Consider the following 22,721-nt stretch of genomic DNA (forward strand, 5'->3'; position numbering starts at 1 on the left):
CCTTGAGTTCGGCTAATTGGAGTTCTAGGAGGTACAGGCAATTACTGACGTTTTCCTCTTCAGCAGCTCGGTCAAAAATTTTCTCCAAAATTTTCGTTGATTTTGATTTCATATAGAGCTAGGAGATTTATTTTAAAATTAATTATTTTAATTTATGAATGCCATTGAAGTTTAGTGAGTAACTGCCAATAATTTATAAATGTCTTGTTTGATTAATTGATGAAAATTGATGAAATTGAGATTGTTGGTGATTGTGGATATGGTTGAATGTAATGAAATTGTGATGAGATTGATTTGTGGCTGTGTTTGAGGATGATCATTTCTGTTGGTTATGTGATTTATTGGCGATGAGGGTATACTTGAAAACGTTGTTGGAAGTTGATGAACTATTATGAATATGTATGTGTAATTTTGTGAATTATTGATTCCGAGTTTTTGGGGCTATATTACTAATTCTAATAACTTTGTTTAATGAAATGGAAGTCGGAATTGTAATATTGGAAGAGTTCTAGGTTTAGATACCAAATTTGGAGTGTAAGGTTGCTTAATTGTTATTAAATTGGAATATGATGAGTTAATTATTGATTGAAATATATTTGAGAAAAGTTAGTTGTGGAGATTACTCTGAATTATAATTGAAGCTGGATGTGGTTGTGAGTTGTGATCGATTATTGATGGTTGTGATGAATGAATTAAAATTCTAATCTTTGATGAATTATATTGAATTGGTTGTTGATGAGCTAGTTATTCAATATATGGTAACGGTAGTGGACTTGATTGGTGACTGATTAAGAATTGGTTTTGGAAAATTAGTTATGAATTCTTTAAGTTAGATGGGTTTACTTTTAAAAGAACAATAGTCGTTAAACTGGTTTAAGATAAGTTGTTTATTGAGAATCTATTATTATGATAACTACTGATGAAAAGGGGTGGTGATTTGTTAAGAAAGAGGGAAACCGTAAGGGTGGCTAAGTCCAAGTTTTAGGCGAAGTGCTGTCGAAATTTTTATAAAATTTGGGATCTTATTTGAAATGCTATTTTAAAAGATTTGATTTTGAAAAGTTAAATTATTTGAGACTTATTTAGTTTGGAAAAGATTTATTCTACTTTGAATTCGATTTATTAAGAAAAGTATAATGTGTTAAATTCTATCTTTTGAGAAAAGATTTTGCTTTAAGTTATGTTTTGAGTTCGGTTGATAAGAAAGAAAAGAAAAAGAACGAAAAATAAAAGAAAGAGAGATAATTAAAGGGATCTCTACCACAGTAGAGTAGAGAGCAAAGATTGAAAAGAAATTGAATACTGTTTGGACCTTAGTGCCAAGTGTCTAGTGGGGACGGCGATACGTAATGCTCACTTGACACTATAAGGACGACTCAGTGAGGACAGCGATACGTAACGCTCCCTAGAGACCGAAAGAAAGGTTACGGCTCAGTGAGGACGGCGATGCGTAACGCTCACTAGAGACCGAAAGGAAGTTTCTCTCATGAGGACGGCGATACGTAACGCTCATGAAGGGGACGTTGGCTGAGATAAGGACGGTGGTACGAGACGCTTATCTCAGGACCAGTGTCAGAAATCGGACAACAAACCGACACATGAGCTCATGGCCTTTATAGGACTAGACATGCATCATCCTTATTTGTGCATTTGCATTTGATTGTGTTTGCTTATCTTGTTTCTCTGTGATTATGTTGTTTGTCTTATCGCAATTTGTTTGTGTGTTGATCTGTTTCTTGTGCTATTGTTTCTCTGTGATTGAAAACTGAGATTGTGATTGAGAATTTTTTGAAGTCTGAAAATCTAAAGAAGGTAATTAGTTATATAAAGTAAAAGTAAAAAGTATTTCAAAGGTTTAACAAAATAGTTTTACTGAGTAAACTAATTATTTGCATTAAATTCATTATTTTTACGGCATTCACATTCCCTACTGAGAACGTGTGGTTTGTTCTCACCCCAAAATCTTCTACCCTTTCAGTAACAGATTCAAAGATTCAATATGAAGTTGCAGACAAATAGTAGATTTACTTGTGATACCTATTATTTTTATAGAGTTCATTCGCCCTTGTTGCTTTAGCTTTTATTTTGTCCAAAGGGATAGGTATTGTCTTCAAGTTTTATATTGAATTCATTTGTATAGCATTTATTATTAATAATAATTATGTGATTATTATTATTTGAAGATTTTTTATATGTGATTTAAATTACTAAAAACAATTTTCTGGAATTTTCTATAAAACTGAAACGCGACATCGAACTAAAGGCACAATATTAAATAGTTAAAAAGGAAAACAAGTTAGTAACGCCTTACTTTTGGTACGATCATGACGTGCTAAAAGTTAGGGTGTTACACTCCCAATTTCGCATTGATAGACACTGCTGTTAATTCCCACTTGTCCTTGTTTCCTCTCTGATCTGGGTTTGCCAAAATTCCTCAAAGAGAGATCTAGCTTTTTCCAGTTCTTCTTTGATCTACAACACCTTTTTCTCAAACACCATGGAGTTTCTCTCCTTCCACAATTGATTCAGCATGGTACAGAACACTCCCTTTTCTTATTTATGGAGAATCTCTATTGTAATCATTATCCATTTTTTCAGGTTTGTGTCCCTTCCAGCTTCAGTTCTAAGGGTGAACGGGGAGGCAAACCAGAATCTTTTCGCAAATTCGCAATCTCTGAAGATGTGCTCCTCAGTCTCTTCCTCATTCCAGCATCTGGTGCAGATCGGTGAATAATTAATTCCTCTTCTATTCAGGCTCTTCTTCGTTGGCAAGGAGTAGTGTAAGAGTCTCCACATGAAGTTCAGTATTCTTGGGTGAGCTTTAATTTTCCATAGTTGATTCTAGGTATTCTCTTCCTCTTGGTCTATGCTTGAATTGTATGGTTGGTTCCTGTTTTGGATTTTTATTTCATGATAGGCCAATTTGACTCTGAAATTTCCATCTCTAACTTTCTTCCAAATAAACCTGTCTGGTTAATCTGACCTGGGAATAGGAATTTTGACAATCTGCTTTGCTTCAAAATTTAGGAATATTTGGTTTATTAGCCTTCTATTCTATTCTTTGTCATCTGTTGTCATCAGCTCTGTAATTATTGCATCTGCTTCAAGAATCTTTGGAGGGGACCAGACTTTTGATCCATTTTGTTTTGGCAACCAAGGGTCCTTCCAGATTTTGATGTTGTTTCCATTTCCAACTTTCCAACAACTTCTCTTTTCCAACACTCCTTTTGCTTGCCAAATTCTCCTCCAAGTATAGCTTGGTATGAAACCAATCTTCGAGTTTAAAAATTTTTTTCTATTAAAGTGCTTGCATCCTATGGTTTTGGCTGCTAATGAATCTGGGTTCCTGATCAATCTCCATCCTTGTTTTACAAGAAGCGCCATATTGAAAGCTTTGATATCTTTGAATCCCAATCCTCCACTCTGTTTTGGTAGGCACATCTTTTCCCATTTTATCCAATGAATCTTCCTTTCTCCATTCTTTGAGCCCCAATAGAATCTGTTGGTCATAAACACAATACGGTGGCATAGGCCGCTCAGAAGTTTGAAGCATTCCATTATGTATGTTGGGATCGATTGCGCGACGGACTTGATAAGTACTTCTCCTTCCACCCCTTCAACTTCTTCCACACTTTGTCTTGGACATGCTCAAAAACCTGTTTATTAGATCTCCCAACAAAAGTAGGAAGCCCTAGGTACTTAGAATGTCTTTGTACAACCTTTATCTCCAAACATTCTTGGATAAGTTTCTGTCTGTTAGTTGGTACGTTTCGGCTAAAAGACAACTTCGATTTTTTTAAGTTTATTCGCTATCCCGAGGCCCTCTGGTATACAATCAGGGTTCTTTGGTGGCTTGAATGTCTCGGTCAGTGGCTCTTGTGAAGAGTATACTATCGTCGGCGAAGAATAGACTGTTTATTTCAGTCCCTTCTTTGAGATTCTAATTTCGTGGATCAGCCTGTTGTTTTGTGCCTTAATGAGGGTTCTCGATAGGGCTTTGACACAGAAGATAAAGAGGTATGGAAATAGGAGTCTCCTTGCCTCAATCCTTTTGATGGTTTGAAGCTTTTGGAAGGGGTACCATTTAGTAGTAATGAAAAAGACGGAGTGCTAATGCAATTCCAAACTGTTTGCACCCACTTGTTTGGAAACTCCATTGAGATCAGGATCTCTCTTAGGAAGCTCCATTCCACTCGATCATATGCTTTCTCCATATTGAGTTTCATTCCCACAAAATCTCTTCTTCCTTTTGACCTTTTCTTCATGTAATGGAAAGCTTCAAACGCAATCAGATTATTATTTGTTATAAGCCTACCCGGGACAAATGCACTTTGATTTTCTCCAACTATTTGTGGAAGGATTGACTTCAGCCTGGTTGCCAAATTTTTTAGTTGCTAATTTGAAGATGACGTTACACATGGATATTGGTCTATATTCCCTTGTATGCTTCGGTTTCTCAACTTTTGGTATCAAACAGATGTGAATGTGGTTAATAGGTGTCGGATCTGCTCCTTCATTCAAAATCTTAGCACTGCATTTGCCACTTGATCTCCCACAGTTTTCCACATTCTTTGATAGAAAATTGCCGGTAAGCCATCTGGACCTGGTGCTTTTGTGGGATGCATCTATTGAAGGCCTTGGAAAATCTCCTCTTTTGTGAATGCCGCATTGAGAGTCTCAAATCTGTCCTTGTTTATCCTCCCCTTAACCACATCAGTCACTTCCTTCTCATACTGTGTTTCTTCTTATTTGAATAGATTTTTGAAGAAGCCCCTCATGACCTCTTCTATCTTATCTTCATCTTTATACCTTATGCCCACATCGTCTGTGATCTGTAACACCCTACCAAACTAAGCTTTACGCTTAAGTCGTAAAACGAAGGTGGTGTGGTATTACGACCTCTAAAATAAAATGAGTACATATAATAGGAGAAAAATTATAATATGCTAGGAGCCTTGAAGAATAGGGAAAATAAAAATCACGAGATAAAAGCGCAACGCTCAAGGAACGAGTTAACTTGCGTGCTAAGAAAACCGTAACTATCAAACATAAGATAACAGAAGCAGGAATAGAGTGCCAAAGATACAAAATAATAAGCTCCTAACTCAGCCTGTGAAGTCAAGACTGGCCAGAGAGTATTTACACATATATACATACATATCCCAAAAACCCAAAAGTACATATACACAATCCTGCCTTTCCATAAACCTCTAGGAGGATCAAAAGAACAAGTTATGCAGAGAGAAAGCTAAGTACATATATACACATTATAGCATAACAAAATAACCCTATAACCACTCCGCTTCAAGGGTCCAGACGCCTAACGAAATGCCTCTCAACCTGTATCTGAAAAATAACAACATAGTATAGAATAAGAACCGGAGATTCTCAGTATGGTAAAGGTGCCACACACATAATATATAAGGCCCTGGGAATGCCAGAGGTAATCCTAGAACGCCGACTCTCATATTATAGAGCTTAAAGTATTAAATAGAAGCCATAAAAGGTGGTTTTCTAAGAATATGTAAACCTGACTTAACTTAACCTTAAACCTAAATCTCATACTACCATTCCTTCATACTTCCATCTCCTTCAGTATTTCACAGACAAATAAACAGATAAAGGCAAGCACAAGAAGGTTACAAATACCGCAGGTAACAAATATACATTTAGCATGAAAAATACATTTAGGCACACCCAATTAAAGCACAAGCAAGTAGTTCAAGTAATATGCATATGATGCATGCCTGTCCTATGGCTGATGAGGCTCATCTGTCGGTTATCCAGCCAACCCGACAAGTCTGAATTGTACTTAGACTGTCCCCCAACATGCATCCCCATGAGTCTATGCATAGTTTTATCTCAAATAATCAATATTACTCAATGGGGGTAACATTCCCGGGAATTTATATAGTGCCCGGTCACACTTACGTCGTAGGGTCAACAGAGTATCGAGTTTTCTACCTGGTACATGTGGTGGCAAGCCACGAATAATTCTTTCTTTTCTAAGAATCAAACTTCAAACTTAAAACATACTCATTTTCTTAATAACTCAAAATCAAACCATATAACCTTTAAATCTAAATCTCTTTTAAATAATCATCTAAAGAAAATCTCTAATTTTTATAAAATTTCGACAGCATCTTCTCTAAAACTCAGACTTTTCCACCCTTTTCGGGTCCAAACCTGCTTTCTTTTCAACTCAACATACCCTTCCTCATCATCATAACAGTCACCACAATAAATCTACCTTAGATCAACAATTATACTCATACAATATTCAAATCCAACAATCAAAATTTAACTAAGGATCATAGTTCACTAATCCTAGGCTTCTAACACAAAATACCTCATTATCATAACAACCTCCACAATAGTTATACCTCAAATCAATAATTCACCAAATCATTAGTTAATCAACAAGCACCAAACTAACCATGTTCATCAACAATAACATTCAAACATAATTCTCTCCAAATTAACATAACAACATTCACCATCCAAAATTAATAACTAATTATCCAATAATCTTCAACCAAATATATTCATCGACAAATTACTAAACATTAAACATACACTTGCATTCCAACTTATCCTATGGTCGTCTAGCCTAAGTTTTCACAGAACATTATATATTAAATGCAAGAAACCTAAACCATACCGTAGCCGATTCCCAAGTATTATTCCAAGACAATTTTTCTAAAAGAACTCAGCCCTCAAAACCTCAACTAATCCGCTTCCTCCAAGTTCTAGTATTCACAATTTTAAGCTCCAATTATTTATTTTCAACCTAATACACATTTATAACACATATATATCCAATTTAATACTCAAAGCTCAAATTCAAAGAAAATAAAATAGAATTATCGTATCCTCACCTTACCCAAGCTTCACATAAGTAAGAGTGAACGTTTACCTCAAGCTAATTGGATCCTAAAACATCAAAAATCAAAGAAATTCAACATTCCCACTTAAAAATTCGAAAATTGGGGGAAAAGAGGGCTGAGAGTGATTAAACAAGTTACCAGTGAAATTTTTCTGGTAGAAATGTAGAGCTTGACGTGGTGGACGCGTGGCCGCAAACGGTGCGACAATCGGAGCTCGGACGGAGAAGTTACGGGGATCGGAACCACCGTAAGGGTTTTCGGCGAAGTTCTCGTCCTTCCCTTCCCTGGAAGCTGAAAGCTTCATTTCTGTTGTTAAAGTGAAGGGAAGAAAGGTTTTGGGTTCACTTAAAAGGGCTGGTCCGGTTGGATCGATAGCCCGGTTCGGATCCGGTTCAACCGGTTTGGTCCGTTCGGTCCAATTTTGGACTGTTTTCTTCAAACTTGGTGTCAAAATTTTCGTTTCGATGAGCTCTATCCTAATTTGATATAATATTCACATTTCTAATCCTCCTTATTAAAAACTAATTTATTGACTAATTATTTACTAATTTAACCGGGATTTACATCCTACCCACCTAATAAAGAATTTTGCCCTCAAAATTCAAATCTAGTTACGTGAAAAGAGATGTGGATAGTCCTTTCGCTTATCTGATTCGAGCTCCCATGCATGTTCCTTGATACCAGCTCGACTCCAAGCTACTTTTACCAATGATACTTTCTTTCCGCGTAATCGTTTAATATTAGTATCATCGATTCTCACTAGAATTACTAGAAGTGTTAGATCTTCTCTCACTTGGATTGGTTCTGGTTCCAGAACATGACTTGCGTCAGGAGTGTACTTCCTAAGCTGTGACACATGGAACACATTGTGCAAATTCGAAAAATACGGTAGTAAGGCAATTCTATAAGCCACTAGCCCAATTCTCTTCAGGATCTCAAACGGTCCAATATAACGGGGATTCAGTTTCTTAGTCTTAATAGCTCTTCCTACCCCAGTGGTTGGTGTAACCTTCAGAAAGACATGTTCTCCTTCTTCGAATTCCAAAGGCTTTCGCCTCTGGTCAGCATAGCTCTTTTGGCGGCTTTGGGCTGTAAGCATTCGACTACGAATCTTCTTTATCTGCTTAGTCATTTCAGCTATCATCTCAGGCCCTAATAGACTCCTTTCTCCAGTTCATACCAACACAACAGAGATTGACATTTTCTGCCATACAGAGCCTCATATGGAGCCATTCCGATGCTCGCATGATAGCTATTATTATAAGCAAATTCTATTAATGGCATATACCGATTCCAGCTAACTGGCTGGTCCAAAACACAAGCCCTTAGCGTATCCTCCAAGGTCTGAATAGTTCTCTCTGATTGACCATCTGTCTGAGGGTGATACGCAGTACTCAAACTTAGCTGAGTTCCAAATGCACGCTGAAAAGCTCCCCAGAACCATGATGTAAAGCGAGGATCCCTATCAGATATAATGGTAGAAGGCACGCCATGCAACCTGACAATCTCTTTAATATACATTCGAGCTAATTCCTCTATTGTGTAACTTATTCGGATAGAAAGAAAGTGAGCTGATTTTGTTAGTCGATCCACAACCACCCAAATAGCATCACAACCTGATCGGGTTCTAGGCAAACCTATCACAAAATCCATTGCAATACTCTCCCATTTCCATTGTGGAATCTCCAAAGGCTGAAGGGTCCCTGATGGTCTCTGATGCTCAATCTTAACCTTCTGACACGTTAAACATTTAGATACATGAAATGCCACATCATTCTTCATACCTGACCACCAGAACATCGCTTTCAGATCTTGATACATTTTAGTACTCCCCGGGTGAATTGAGAATCCACTCTTATGAGCTTCCTTCAAAATACTCTATCGCAGGTCTCCAATATCTGGCACAATAATCTGGTTCTTGAACCTCCACAAACCATCATGTCCTTCTGACACTCTCCACTATTTTTCCTGTTCAACTGCTGGTAATACCTTATGTAATGCTTCACTGTCTCGATGAGCCTTCAGGAGTTCTGATTTAAAATCACTTGAAATCTGTAACTGACTCAAACACAAAATTCCAGATTCTTCTCTAATTCCCAAATTCAAACCTTGAAATGCCTTCAGTAACTCTTCCTCCTGTAGCATCATCCAAGCTGCATATAAAGATTTCCGACTCAAAGCGTCCACCACAACGTTCGCTTTTCCTGGATGATAATTCAATTCAAAATCATAATCTTTCAGAAGCTCTATCCACCTCCTCTGACGCATATTCAACTCTTTCTGCTCACTAAGATACTTCAAACTCTTGTGATCTGAGAAAACATGAAACCTAATGCCATAGAGATAGTGCCTCCAAATCTTTAAAGCAAACACAACAGCAGCAAGTTCCAAATCATGTGTCGAATAGTTCATTTCATGCGGCCTTAATTGTCGTGAGGCGTATGCTACAACATTCTGGTGCTGCATCAAAACGCACCCTAAACCTTTTAGCAATGCATCACAGTACACTTCAAATGGTTCACTTGGTTCAGGTAATACCAATATAGGTGCAGTAGTCAACCTATGCTTTAATGCTTGAAAACTCTCTTCACACTCCGGAGTCCAGATAAAAGGCGTATCCTTCCTAGTCAATTTAGTTAAAGGTAAGGCGAGCTGTGAAAATTCCTTAATGAATCTGCGATAATACCCGGCCAGACCTAGGAAACTCCTTATCTCTGTTACTGAAGTTGGTCGCTCCCAATTCATCACTGCTTCCACCTTAGCAGGATCCACAGCTATTCCCTGCTTACTCACCACGTGGCCAAGAAACTTCACTTCACTCTTCCAAAACTCGCATTTAGATAACTTAGCATATAACTTCCTGTCTCTCAGAATTTGCAGCATAGTTCGCAAGTGATCAACATGTTCCTCTTCAGACTTCGAATAAACAAAAATGTCATCAATGAAGACAATAACAAACTTGTCCAGGTACAGTCGGAAAATCCTGTTCATATAATCCATAAATACTGCCGGGGCATTAGTTAACCCGAAAGACATCACTGTATACTCATAATGACCATAACGGGTTCTGAAAGCAGTTTTCGGAATATCCTCGTCTCTAACCCTTATCTGATGATACCTGGATCATAGGTCAATCTTAGAAAACACACCGGCACCCTGTAATTGATCCATTAGGTCATCAATTCTAGACAATGGATATTTGTTCTTCACAATGATCTTATTCAATTGCCGATAATCGACACACAACCGCATACTACCATCCTTCTTCTTTACTAGTAACACTGGCGCTCCCCATGGAGAAACACTTGGTCGGATAAAATGCTTACCCAACAGATCTTCCAGCTGAGCCTTCAGTTCATCCATTTCTAAAGGTGACATCCTATAAGGAGTAATTAAAATTGGACCGGATTCAGGTACCAACTCAATTGCAAATTCAACCTCTCGGTTAGGTGGGAATTCATTAATATCATCCGGAAACACATCTGGAAATTCACATACAACCGGAATCTGCTCTAAACTCTGATCATCACCTGATACTCCCACAGTTAATAACATAATACCCTGACATTCAGTTCCAGAACAGTTTACTATCATAGAATTCAAATAGTAACTATTCACCACAACCGATGTTTCTGACCCTTCCGGCATAAACTGTACTGACTTCTCAAAACAATCAAGCAAAACATGATTCTTGGATAACCAATCCAATCCCAAAATGAGATCAAGACCAGTCATAGGCAAACAAATCAAATCATGCACAAATTCAAGCTGTTGTACTCAAAAGAGAACTTGTGGACATCTTATCCTAGTCACCATAGCTTCATGAGTAGCATTATATACTTTCAAATTATAACCTAAAACCACTATTCTCAATCCTAACTCATGGGCCTTTTCAAATGCAATAAATAAATGACTTGCTCCTGAATCAAATAAAGCATTTAAGATTTTACCAGCCATTTCACAATTACTTCTAATCAGTGTCTCAGATCCCTCAGCACCTATGGTAGAAGTAGTGTATACTCTCCCTGGCTGCTGCACCCTACCAGTCTCATACTTCTTCTTCTCCGGGCAATTAGTGGCCATATGTCTGGGCTGTCAACAGGAATAGCATACTCCAAGTCCTACTCTGCACGGAACTCCAGGATGATACCTTTCGCACCTCTGACAATTCAAATCCTGCTGTGGCTACTTTCCAAACCTTCTTCCCTAATTAACATTGGTATTCAACCTTCTGTAATTACCTTAACCCTGAGTCTGCTGCGGAACAAAGCCTCCACGCTTAAAATTCCTACCTCTCGGAGCAAAGTTCCTTCCTGAAGGTATCTGAAAAGGCACCCTCAAACTCCCTTTTCTCTGCTGCTACCTTTCTCACACAATCCTCAGCCACCCTACTCTTATTCACCAATTCAGAAAATACCCTGATCTCCATTGGGGCAACAAAGCTCAGAATATCACTCCGAAGACCTCCCTCATACTTAATACACTTCCATTCGGCAAAATCTTCTGGTGCCCCTTGACAGATACGAGAAAAGCGACACAACTCCTCAAACTTACTAGTATACTCAGCAACAGTCATCTGCCCCTGTTTTAACTGCATTAATTCAAGTTCCTTGGCATTTCTGGCTGAATTAGGAAAGTATTTCTTATAGAACTCTGTCCGGAAAACCTCCCAAGAAATCGCAGCACCATTAGGATATAGGATACGTCGTGTTCCCTGCCACCAATACTGAGCTTCACCTTGCAACTGATAAGTTCCAAACTCAACCAATTGCTCTTCAGGAACCTGCTGTGCTTGTAATACCCTTTCCATAGTCTGAATCCAATTATCTGCATCAGTAGGATTTGAGGTTCCCCTAAAAGTCAGAGGGCAAACTTTCAGAAATGTAGCAAGTGTCATAGGACCGTCCTCATCATTATTGTTCCCATGCTACCCTGATTTATTTGATTACCCAATGCCTCGACTGGATCAATCCCTATAGGGGAAGGAGTAACAATGCATGTCCTACCTCTACCTCACCCACGACTGCGTCCGTGAGTCGACATCTGGTCCATATACACACCAAACAAGTGATATTAAGTTGATCAGTCTCAATATCGCAGGTCTAATGCTTTAAGATCCAAATGCATGCTCACAAAAGTTTATGCCATATATATCAATCAGATATCCTAATAGCACATAAACACATATACAGAGAATGCACAGAAGTACAATCAGTCCGTCTCTCAGACTCTATAGGAACGAACTGCTCTGATACCGTAATGTAACACCCTACCACACTAAGCTTTACGCTTAAGTCGTAAAACGAAGGTGGTATGGTATTACGACCTCTAAAATAAAATGAGTACATATAATAGCAGAAAAATTATAATATGCTAGGAGCCTTGAAGAATAGGGGAAATAAAAATCGCGAGATAAAAGCGCAACGCTCAAGGAACAAGTTAACTTGCGTGCTAAGAAAACCGTAACTGTCAAACATAAGATAACAGAAGTAGGAATAGAGTGCCAAAGATACAAAATAATAAGCTCCTAACTCAGCCTGTGAAGTCAAGACTGGCCAGAGAATATTTACACAAATATACATACATATCCCAAAAACCCAAAAGTACATATACACAATCCTGCCTCTCCATAAACCTCTAGGAGGATCAAAAGAACAAGTTATGCAGAGAGAAAGCTAAGTACATATATACACATTATAGTATAACAAAATAACCATGTAACCACTCCGCTTCAAGGGTCCAGACGCCTAACGAGATGCCTCTCGACCTGCATCTGAAAAATAACAACATAGTATGGAATGAGAACCGGAGGTTCTCAGTATGGTAAAGGTGCCACACACATAATATATAAGGCCCTGGGAATGCCAGAGGAAATCCTAGAACGCCGACTCTCAGATTATAGAGCTTAAAGTATTAAATAGAAGCCATAAAAGGTGGTTTTCTAAGAATATGTAAACCTGACTTAACTTAACCTTAAACCTAAATCTCATACTGCCATTCCTCCATACCTCCATCTCCTTCAGTATTTCACAGACAAATAAACAGATAAAGGCAAGCACAGGAAGGTTACAAATACCGCAGGTAACAAATATACATTTAGCATGGCAAATATATTTAGGCATACCCAATTAAAGCACAAGCAAGTAGTTCAAGTAATATGAATATGATGCATGCCTGTCTTATGGCTGATGAGGCTCATCTGTCGGTTATCCAGCCAACCCGACAAGTCTGAATTGTACTTAGACTGTCCCCCGATGTGCATCCCCATGAGTCTATGCATAGTTTTATCTCAAATAATCAATATTACTCAATGGGGGTAACATTCCCGGGAATTTATATAGTGCCCGGTCACACTTACGTCGTAGGGTCAACAGAGTATCGAGTTTTCTACCTGGTACACGTGGTGGCAAGCCACGGCACTTTATCCAGGGAATCTCGTATCTCAGATCATTCAAATTCAGAAGCCATATAAATAATTCAATTATAATTCATCAACATCCACATCATTCTCAATTGCATCTCATTCATCATCATACATTAAACATATTCAATCCTTATCCTTCATTATCACACCTCCCATACCGTCCATCAATAGTTCCAATTCAAAACATAATTCTTTCTTTTCTAAGAATCAAAATTCAAACTTAAAACATACTCATTTTCTTAATAACTCAAAATCAAACCATATAACCTTTAAATCTAAATCTCTTTTAAATAATCATCTAAACAAAATCTCTGATTTTTATAAAATTTCAGCAGCATCTCCTCTAAAACTCGAACTTTGCCACCCTTTTCAGGTCCAAACCTGCTTTCTAATTCAACATACCCTTCCTCATCATCATAACAGTCACCACAATAAATCTACCTAGATCAACAATTATACTCATACAATATTCAAATCCAACAACCAAAATTTAACTAAAGATCATAGTTCACTAATCCTAGGCTTCTAACACAAAATACCTCATTATCATAACAACCTCCACAATAGTTATACCTCAAATCAATAATTCACCAAATCATTACTTAATCAACAAGCACCAAACTAACCATGTTCATCAACAATAACATTCAAACATAATTCTCTCCAAATTAACATAACAACATTCACCATCCAAAATTAATAACTTATTATCCAATAAACTTCAACCAAATATATTCATCGACAAATTACTAAACATTAAACATACACCTGCATTCCAACTTATCATATGGTCGTCTAGCCTAAGTTTTCACAGAACATTATATATTAAATGCAAGAAACCTAAACTATACCTTAGCCGATTTCCAAGTATTATTCTAAAATAATTTTTCTAAAAGAACTCAGCCCTCAAAACCTCAACTAATCCGCTTCCTCCAAGTTCCAGTATTCACAATTTTAAGCTCCAATTATTTATTTTCAACCTAATACACATTTATAACACATATATATCCAATTTAATATTCAAAGCTCAAATTCAAAGAAAATAAAATAGAATTATCGTATCCTCACCTTACCCAAGCTTCACATAAGCAAGAGTGAACATTTTCCTTAAGTTAATTGGATCCTAAAACATCAAAAATCAAAGAAATTCAACATTCCCACCTAAAATTAAAAAATTGGGGAAATGAGGGTTGAGAGTGATTAAACAAGTTACCAGTAAATTGTTCCGATAGAAATGTAGAGCTCGACGTGGTGGACGCGTGGCCGCAAACGGTGCGGCAATCGGAGCTCGGACGGAGAAGTTACCAGGATCGGAACCACCGTAAGGGTTTTCGGCGAAGTTCTCGTCCTTCCCTTCCCTGGAAGCTGAAAGCTTCATTTCTGTTGTTAAAGTGAAGGGAAGAAAGGATTTGGGTTCACTTAAAAGGGATGGTCCGGTTGGACCGATAGCCTGGTTCGAGTCTGGTTCAACCGGTTCGGCCCGTTCTGTCCAATTTTGGACCGTTTTCTTCAAAATTGGTGTCAAAATTTTCGTTTCGATGAGCTCTATCCTAATTTGATATAATATTCACATTTCTAATCCTCCTTATTAAAAACTAATTTATTGACTAATTATTTACTAATTTAACCGGGGTTTACATGATCGCTTCAATTCTATTCCTTTTTCTTCTTTGTAATACTTTTTGGTAGAAGAATTTTGAATTTCTGTTTCCGTGCTTCAACCAGGTTGCCCTTGATCTTTGGCTCCACCATATTTTTTCCATCTTCAATAGCTCGTCTAATTCTGCTTCTTTCTCCTTTGTTTCTTTTATCACATCTTCTATTTGGAAGATAGAATTTAGTTGGTTGATCCTCTCTTGGGCTCTCCTCACTCTTCTCGGAATTTCACCAAAATTTTGTTGTCCCCAATGGTCCAGTTTCTTGCTACAACTTTCAATCCTTTCTTGAATGCTTCCTTGGCAATACTCCCAGGCCTCCTTCACTACTGTCTCAAATTCTTCATTTGACAACCATACTCCTTGAACCTGAATCTTCTAGGACCCTTCTTCCTCTTTCCTACTTCACCGGCTAAGTCCATCAAGATTGAACAGTGGTTTGATTTATATCTGAACAGGTGCTGGACCATCGTCTTTGAAAATTTTGCAGACCACTCTCTATTAGTAAAGGCTCTGTCTATTCTCTCTTGTATGTTCTTCTCACCAACTTGTCCATTGGACCATGTAAAAGGGTAGCCTGCATATCCCAAATCAAGCAGTCTACACATTTGTACCGCTTCTTGGAAGTCTCTAATTTGAAAATAATTCACTTGGTTTCTCCCTTGCTTCTCTTGTTGTCTCATCACTTGGTTGAAGGCACCGAATATTGTCCATGGCATATCAGATGCTTGCCCAACTGTTTTCAAGAGTTCCCAGCTTTCTTATTTATTTTGACTCTCCGGGAAGCCATAGAAGCACGTTTCTCTCCAACAAGTATCGCTGCCCGCTACTCTCACTTCCATGTCAACATGGTTGTTTGACCTAGAAATCATCTCAACCTCCAGAGACCTATCCCATAAAACAGCCAATCCACCCCTTTTGTCTTCCATCACCTCTGCAATCCACACCGATAATGTTGTTCATTCCACCCTTATATCTTAATCTCATCATCTCATTCGCCTTTTTTCTAGTCTCCATTAAGAAGACTAGGTTGGGGACTTATTTTTTAATGAGCTTGTTTAGAGCTCTAATTGCCCATGGGTTCCCAAGCCCACGACAATTCCAGCTTAAGATCTTCATTGGTCTCGGCGGGGCTGCTCTTCAGCCTCCACCGTTTTTGTTTTGTTTTCAGAGAATTACTTTTTGGACTTTGTTTCCCTATCCTCAATCTCCATCTCATCTTTGTCGATTGTCTTCGTTTTTTGTGCCTTGTTTTCTTTTTCTATTTTTCTCTCTGTATCATTTGGTATTTCTCTGGCTTGTTTCTTCCATCTCCTTGCTGTGCTTGCATTCTCTCCCTTGCTTGAGTTTGTAATTTTCTGTAGCGGAATTCCATCTTCTTTCTTCTTTTTCCTATCTTTCCAGTTTGTTTCCTTTTTAGTCTCCTTATTCTCCTTCACACTCATTTCCAAGTCTGGCCTTGTTTCTTCTTTGGTTTGTCCTTTCTCTTGTTTGTTGATTTCTATGGTTTTTTTTTTCCTGTGAACTCATGGAGTTCCTTATCCTTTTTTATCCCATCCTCCAAATTTCTCTTCGATGAGGAAGTTCCTAGGAGTGTTATCGCAAGGACCTGGCTATTATCTTATCCAATGTCGGCCTCAAAGGATTCTACCATTGAAAGACATGCCAGTTTTTTCATTAGTTTCTCTGTGATTCTTGTTTTACGCTTTTCTTCTCCCTTATTTTCTTTTTGTTGTTTTTCATTTGTTTTACTGATTATTGTATCAACTCTAACACTAATAATATCTACTTTATCTGAGGACTAAGATTTGGATTTATACATATCTCTTTTTTCATCTTTTTTTTTTCCACAGCTGTTTTCTTCATGTCCTGCTTTTTCACAGTAGTAACAAATTGTTGGTAATCTTTCGTACTTAAAATTTACTCATGTAAGGCCATCCTTCTTGCTCCCCACTTTTGTTCCTTTTATAAAGGGTGTATTAATACTCATTTTGACAGTTGTTTTAATGAATCTCACTTCGTCTTTTTCTGCTTCAAACAACTTGCACCTCGCTAGCAGCTATCTTTTCTTCAAGTGTTGGTGTTTTGTAGTGTTTCGGTAGGTCCCAAATCTGCATTTTTGTCTCCATCTTATTTAGGCTTTTGTCTATGTGATCTTCAGTTCTCTCTCATTTCTTCACTAGCAGGCAGGCATTTCTAAAGAACCTTGAACTTCCTTTTAGCACCCTGGTCTCTAATCATTTGGACGAAGGATTAAGTGTTTCTAACAATTAAAAATTATCCAAGCGATCCTTGCCTATCCAAAAAATGGTCTTCGCACTGCTTGTAACCGGCTGAAAAAAGGTAAAAGTTGACGTGTCAGTGGATCTTCCAAAATTAAGACAAATCCACCCCTGCAGAAAGTTGAAAACGACAATGTGAAGAACAAAACTCATGTTCTTCAACAACAGCAAATGAGCAAAATCTCAAAACGACAAAATAACCCTTCCCACAAAGTTCATGGTCCACCCCTCCACCCTTTCCTCCCTTCTTCGCCACCTCCGATTACTACATCCACCTCTGGGAGGTTCGCAAATCTTCCATCAAGACCCTCTCCCTCTTCAACAACAACAAGACCATTGAAAATGTGTAACTAGGGTGTTTGTAAAAATGTGTCAACTAAATTTGATGATCACGCACCTTCCATGCCAGGGAAGCAAAAACCAAAGAAATCGCCGTACATTAACCAGAAAAATTGACGGCAACTCTTTCAATTCCTCCGGCACCGCCTGTGGCAGATTCAATTGGGAGAAGCGCATGAGGAGGTCGCCGCGCCGTGCCTCTCCTTCCGATCTCGCCGTCCTCGTTGCCGATGCTACGGGATTCGTCGAGTTCCGTGTACGGGCTCAACTCCACCCAAGGTCCCTTTCTCCGAGAAGGACTGTATGACGAAGAAAGCAGGGAAGGACACAGCCCATAACTATAATCACATCTACGGGTTTTCTATCACGCGCCTGAGGTTCTTCACGGTTTACAGACTTTTCATTACAGCCCGCGAACCTTCTTCAACAACAGCAAGACCAGCGAGTTCTGCGCCTCTCTCACCGTATCGCCTTCTATTAGAATGACATTGGTCCCAAACATATTAGAACCTCAAGTATCGAACAAGCAGGATTTGAGGTACATGGCCACGATCTTGAGGTTAGTAATGCAGTTGTAATATTGCTTGGGCTTTGCAGAGTTCTAGACACATTTGTTTTGCTAGGAATGATGCTCAAGCTCTGATTTGGGAATTGCCTACTATGGCTAGACCTAATGGGATTCATCCAATATATGTGTATTCTGTTGGGATTTTATTCTTTACGTTGTTGGTTTGGATTTTTTGCAGGAGTCAAGTTGTCCTAATTTTGGAGAAACAAAATCCCACGTACAAGATCCACTGATATGTTAACACCCTACCGTTTTTCAACTGGTTGCAAGGAACGCGAAGACCATTTTCTTAAGTGGGTAAAGATTGCTTAGGTAATTTCTAATTGTTGGAATGCACTTAGTCCTTCGTCCAAATGATTGGGGTTCGAAATAAACATTTACTCAAAAAATTTATTGCTCCCATATGTAGACTTTTGTCTCAAATTATTTGTTGTATGTGTTTTTTTTTAGTTAAATAACAATGTCATTAAATATTTTTTTATTTTTGTACTTACAATTATATAATAACTTTTAGGTTTAAAGTTTCTACCAAATATAATTATTTATTACATGTGTTTAGTATGAAATCTTTTCCTTGTAATGTAGCTCCACTGTTGTATTAGGAACATTAGAAGACACTTGAATATGAGTATATGATTCTTGAGCATCGTTTCTTTTCTAGAGGCTCAACAACCACTGGATTAAACTCGACAAGCCTCTCATTAGCGCATTTATTAAGCACCAAGAGTCCACGCCTTTCATATGTCTTGTATTCAGTGACAATCACATTACAAACTTCCAATTGATGTTGAGACGGTCAGCGTGTGTCTCAAGATTTCGAGAATATATTTGTATACATAAATTGACTCAAAAAAATTCTGCATTATGTTTAATGTAAAGTGTAATGAACTAAATTAAGTAGAAGTCAGGACCTTTTGCAACATTGAACAAAAGTCATGGTAACTTACATTAGTTTGATTAGTAGCCTTTTGAAATTCAACATCCAAGACATTAAATTTTATAATATATACTCTTCGTTAATTCATAATGAATTGTTTCAATATCATGTTATACACACTTTTGCACAAATAACCCTAACTCAAGTGTGATTTCAGAAACCATGCTAACAAAAGATAAGAATTGGAATGAACTTGTTACATATCTGTAGTGCTGTTATTTAACTCCAATCTCGTGGGTTAAACAAGAAATGAAGCTGATAAACAACACACATTGATCTTTGAGTTTTTCAGACCATTGTCCGTTTGGAACCGAACAGGGTATAGTTAAACTCACGAAAAAAAATTTGTATTGAACATAACAGCATTTGCTTAAAAGCAATCTGAAAAACTAGAACAAATACAAATAGTTCATTTTTTCATTAAACCTCTGTCTCCACTCTCCAAGCTGTCTTCATCAGGGCAATATCCACAACATGACCTCTTCTGTAATCCTTGCAGATGGACAACCTTATTATCAACCAAGTCCTTCACTTTCATCCATTTAAACATCAAACAAACTAACTTAATTTAACTTAGTACATATTTTAAATTGTTACACTTGGAATCTACTTGGTCTTCAATATTATTTATGATCACATCTCGCAAGTCCACAATAACAATCTGAAGTTCTACACCACCAAAAATCTTTTAAGTCTGAACAACAATATAAAGCTCTGCACTCACCGAAAATCTTTTAAATCTGAACAACAATATAAAAGCTGCAACAGCTTAAAATCAGAAGTAGAAGCTAACAAAAATTAGAGCAACGAAAGGAAAATTTCTCATATTAACATCATAATCCATGCTGCTTGAAACCTATATTAAAACTTCGCAAAAGATGTAGTGCTGGTATTTGTCTCCTATCTCGTGGGTTAAACAAGAAATGAAGGTGATGAACAACACAACAATCTATGAGTTTTTCAGACCCTAATCCATTTAGGAGGGAATAGAGTATAGTGAAACTCAATAAATAAATTTGGATGAAACAAAACATAAGCCTAGTAGCTTGCTATGAATTCAGCTAAACCACACTTGCAATTAAACAAGTCATAGTAACAATGTTAGAATAAACTTGAAACAAAAAGAAATCGGTAAGTTAATTCTTTACTTAAATAGTGCCTCAGTTAAATCCAGTAACGTCATATGAATGTAGCTTCACCAAGGAGGTTCTCCCTGAAAACAGGGTCTTGGCTCCAAAACACCTCAAACAATTGGATTATATCGTCACCGGCAACACAATGTATTTTAATTATTAGTTAATAGATAGTAGATTAGTATTTATGATGTAGTTGATAGTAGTAATTTTGCTAAGCTACTAATAACTACCAACTAAAATACACCATGCTAATTATTCTAATAACCAAACTACCGCATGTCATAAAACAAATGTTAAAATTATAAAAAACTTAGGGCTACTATATCATAATTGTCCACTAGAATCTCTAAACCCTAATTAGATGAGATCTGACACACAGACACACACAGAGGACTCCAACATTATTGAGAGGCTCAGATTGTGTAACAGCTCTATCAATCACAGTTAATCAGAAGCAGAACTGGCATTAAAAGCTGAATAAATATCCTCATAGCCAACTAAGTAACTAACTCGCTGAATCAATTTTCCTGTTTTAGAATAGGAAATATTAAGACTTGGCTCATATCAAGAAATTCAACCAATTTTTATCCTTTATGCTTCATAGAATATTCTCAGAAGCGCGGATAAATTGTAATCATTGCCAAGAGATTCAAAACATTAAGAAATAAAACGTCAAAACTAGTACTTTATGATTTGAATAACAATGTTTCGGACATTTTCAGAGGAAAAAACAGTGAGAATTTAAGAACCCGAAAATTGAAAACGACCGATAATTAATTTGCGCCTCAAGGACTAGCTCCCAATTTCATTGAACACTTTTGCGTTCGAAAACAAGCTGAAGGCATAGCGAGGCAAATTCAAGATTAGAATCAAACTAAATTCATCACAAGGAGGAATTTTGCCGTTTCTTTGACACAGCTTGAGCCATTGAAAATTAGGGCTAAACTGCAACACGAACGGCGTGGTTTTCGCACGTGCATTGGGACATTCACGTCACGGATCTATCAGAGAAGCCCGGGTAGCTCGTGCAGAGAAATTCGATAAAAATTGGAAGCAAATTTGACGCTGGAGACACTGATTTAGTGATGATGTATTGCAGAGTTTGAAGCGCTGCACCTAAACCCCTAAATACGGCAAGAGAAGGAAGGGTGGCTTATGAGCAGAGAGGAGGGAATAGAGAATTATATAGGCGCAACAAAACCTCCTCTAAAGTCTAAAACCCTAGTTTTTTTTGGACCGCAAGCGTTTTTGCCTCAACAAGGGAACCCGCACTTTGTGCCTTTGTAAGTGTAGCGTTGACCCGACCCGTATTGTTTGATTTTTCTTTGGGCCATCCATGGTGTAATCTAGTAGTCTGACAAAATATAAAAAAAAATTAGAGTGCATTGTCTGACAATACAACCGAAAAAAAAAAAAGAGTGCATTGTCTGTCCGATAACACGGTTTAGTTTTTTTCATGGTTCTAAAAATCGAACCGGACTGGTCAATTCAACTAAGTTAATCAGAAACCGGTCATATAGTCGGTTCAGTTGACTATAAAAACCGATAAGCAAAAAATCGATTAGAGAATCGACCGAACCGGAGGTTAATCGGTGAATTGTCAAAATCGGCTAGGTTTTTTAAAGGTTTTCGGTTCAGGGTTAGACTTAAAACGTCGCCGTTTTTGGTGTCATATATATATGAAAAAAACACCCTGAAGATGGAAACTCTAGCCGCTATCCCATACCATCATCCCACCCGTCTCTTCCTCTCTGAAATTTGATCTCTGGAGAAGAATCCATCCCCAAAACCCCTTGGAAGCCGCAGCCACCATCCTCCCTTTGTTTCTCTTACTCAAAGGTGAACCCAACCCTAACCCTTTTTCCACAGCAGCACCCAGCCACCATCCACTCTTCATCGCCGAACTCTTCTCCTCAGGGGGAGGGTGCTGTCGTCGCTCAACGTTCATCTTCTCCTCGCCCTATTCTCGTCGTCTGCTCGTGGTTGCTCGATCCTCGTCTCCGGCGAAGTTCCTCCCTCGCCAGATATGCTCAGAGCTACTGTTTGCATCGCCATCTTTGCCCTGGTCATCAATCCCTCCTCTGTCTTCGTCGTTGTCAGCAGCTCTGAATTTGTGTCTCTATCATCGTGCCATCACCCCCAGAAGTGGTCTCTACAGATCGGCCCTCTTCTCGCCGTCGCCGCACTCGGAGCTCTTCTCACCGTCGCATCTCTCTCTTCAAGCTCTCTATATCTCTCCCACGGTTGCTTACTCACAGTAGCAACCCTTGCTTTCACCTTCATCCTCCGACAGTTGTTGAAGTCTACTGTCCTTCTAATCGAGTTAATTTTTCTAGCTTTGAGTTAATTTTTCTAAAATAATTTTGTTGATTGTTTATGGTTTTTTGTTAATATTTTATTGATTTCTGATTTTATTGTCCAATTGTAATGGATTCTAACTTCTGAGTTTGTCTTCTGAATTTTTGGATGTAATTGTTAAATGTTGATTGTGTT

At 37.9% G+C, this 22,721-nt stretch overlaps 2 protein-coding genes and 6 non-coding genes across 8 annotated transcripts; all 8 read right to left on the minus strand.

Annotated features, from left to right (window-relative positions):
• Window positions 1-3,054: 3,054 nt before the first annotated feature.
• On the minus strand, window positions 3,055-3,558 carry LOC127745455 (uncharacterized mitochondrial protein AtMg00310-like). Its single transcript, XM_052258179.1, has one exon. It carries the CDS (start codon window positions 3,556-3,558, stop codon window positions 3,055-3,057), a length of 504 nt encoding a protein of 167 aa, XP_052114139.1.
• Window positions 3,559-11,175: 7,617 nt separating this feature from the next.
• Window positions 11,176-11,784, minus strand: LOC110278439 (uncharacterized). The gene has a single exon (XM_021136693.1). It carries the CDS (start codon window positions 11,782-11,784, stop codon window positions 11,176-11,178), a length of 609 nt encoding a protein of 202 aa, XP_020992352.1.
• A 7,510-nt stretch (window positions 11,785-19,294) lies between these two features.
• On the minus strand, window positions 19,295-19,405 carry LOC127745963 (small nucleolar RNA snoR97). The gene has a single exon (XR_008007587.1). It is a non-coding gene; the product is annotated as a small nucleolar RNA snoR97 (small nucleolar RNA).
• A 563-nt stretch (window positions 19,406-19,968) lies between these two features.
• LOC127745962 (small nucleolar RNA snoR97) lies at window positions 19,969-20,077 on the minus strand. Its single transcript, XR_008007586.1, has one exon. It is a non-coding gene; the product is annotated as a small nucleolar RNA snoR97 (small nucleolar RNA).
• Window positions 20,078-20,249: 172 nt separating this feature from the next.
• Window positions 20,250-20,364, minus strand: LOC127745945 (small nucleolar RNA Z278). The gene has a single exon (XR_008007569.1). It is a non-coding gene; the product is annotated as a small nucleolar RNA Z278 (small nucleolar RNA).
• Window positions 20,365-20,634: 270 nt separating this feature from the next.
• On the minus strand, window positions 20,635-20,727 carry LOC127745936 (small nucleolar RNA Z223). The gene has a single exon (XR_008007560.1). It is a non-coding gene; the product is annotated as a small nucleolar RNA Z223 (small nucleolar RNA).
• Window positions 20,728-20,783: 56 nt separating this feature from the next.
• Window positions 20,784-20,871, minus strand: LOC127745978 (small nucleolar RNA U36a). The gene has a single exon (XR_008007601.1). It is a non-coding gene; the product is annotated as a small nucleolar RNA U36a (small nucleolar RNA).
• A 250-nt stretch (window positions 20,872-21,121) lies between these two features.
• On the minus strand, window positions 21,122-21,259 carry LOC127745982 (small nucleolar RNA snoR134). The gene has a single exon (XR_008007605.1). It is a non-coding gene; the product is annotated as a small nucleolar RNA snoR134 (small nucleolar RNA).
• Between the last annotated feature and the right edge of the window lie 1,462 nt (window positions 21,260-22,721).

This window comes from Arachis duranensis, chromosome 3, assembly GCF_000817695.3.
Source record: "Arachis duranensis cultivar V14167 chromosome 3, aradu.V14167.gnm2.J7QH, whole genome shotgun sequence".
Lineage (NCBI taxonomy): Eukaryota > Viridiplantae > Streptophyta > Magnoliopsida > Fabales > Fabaceae > Arachis > Arachis duranensis.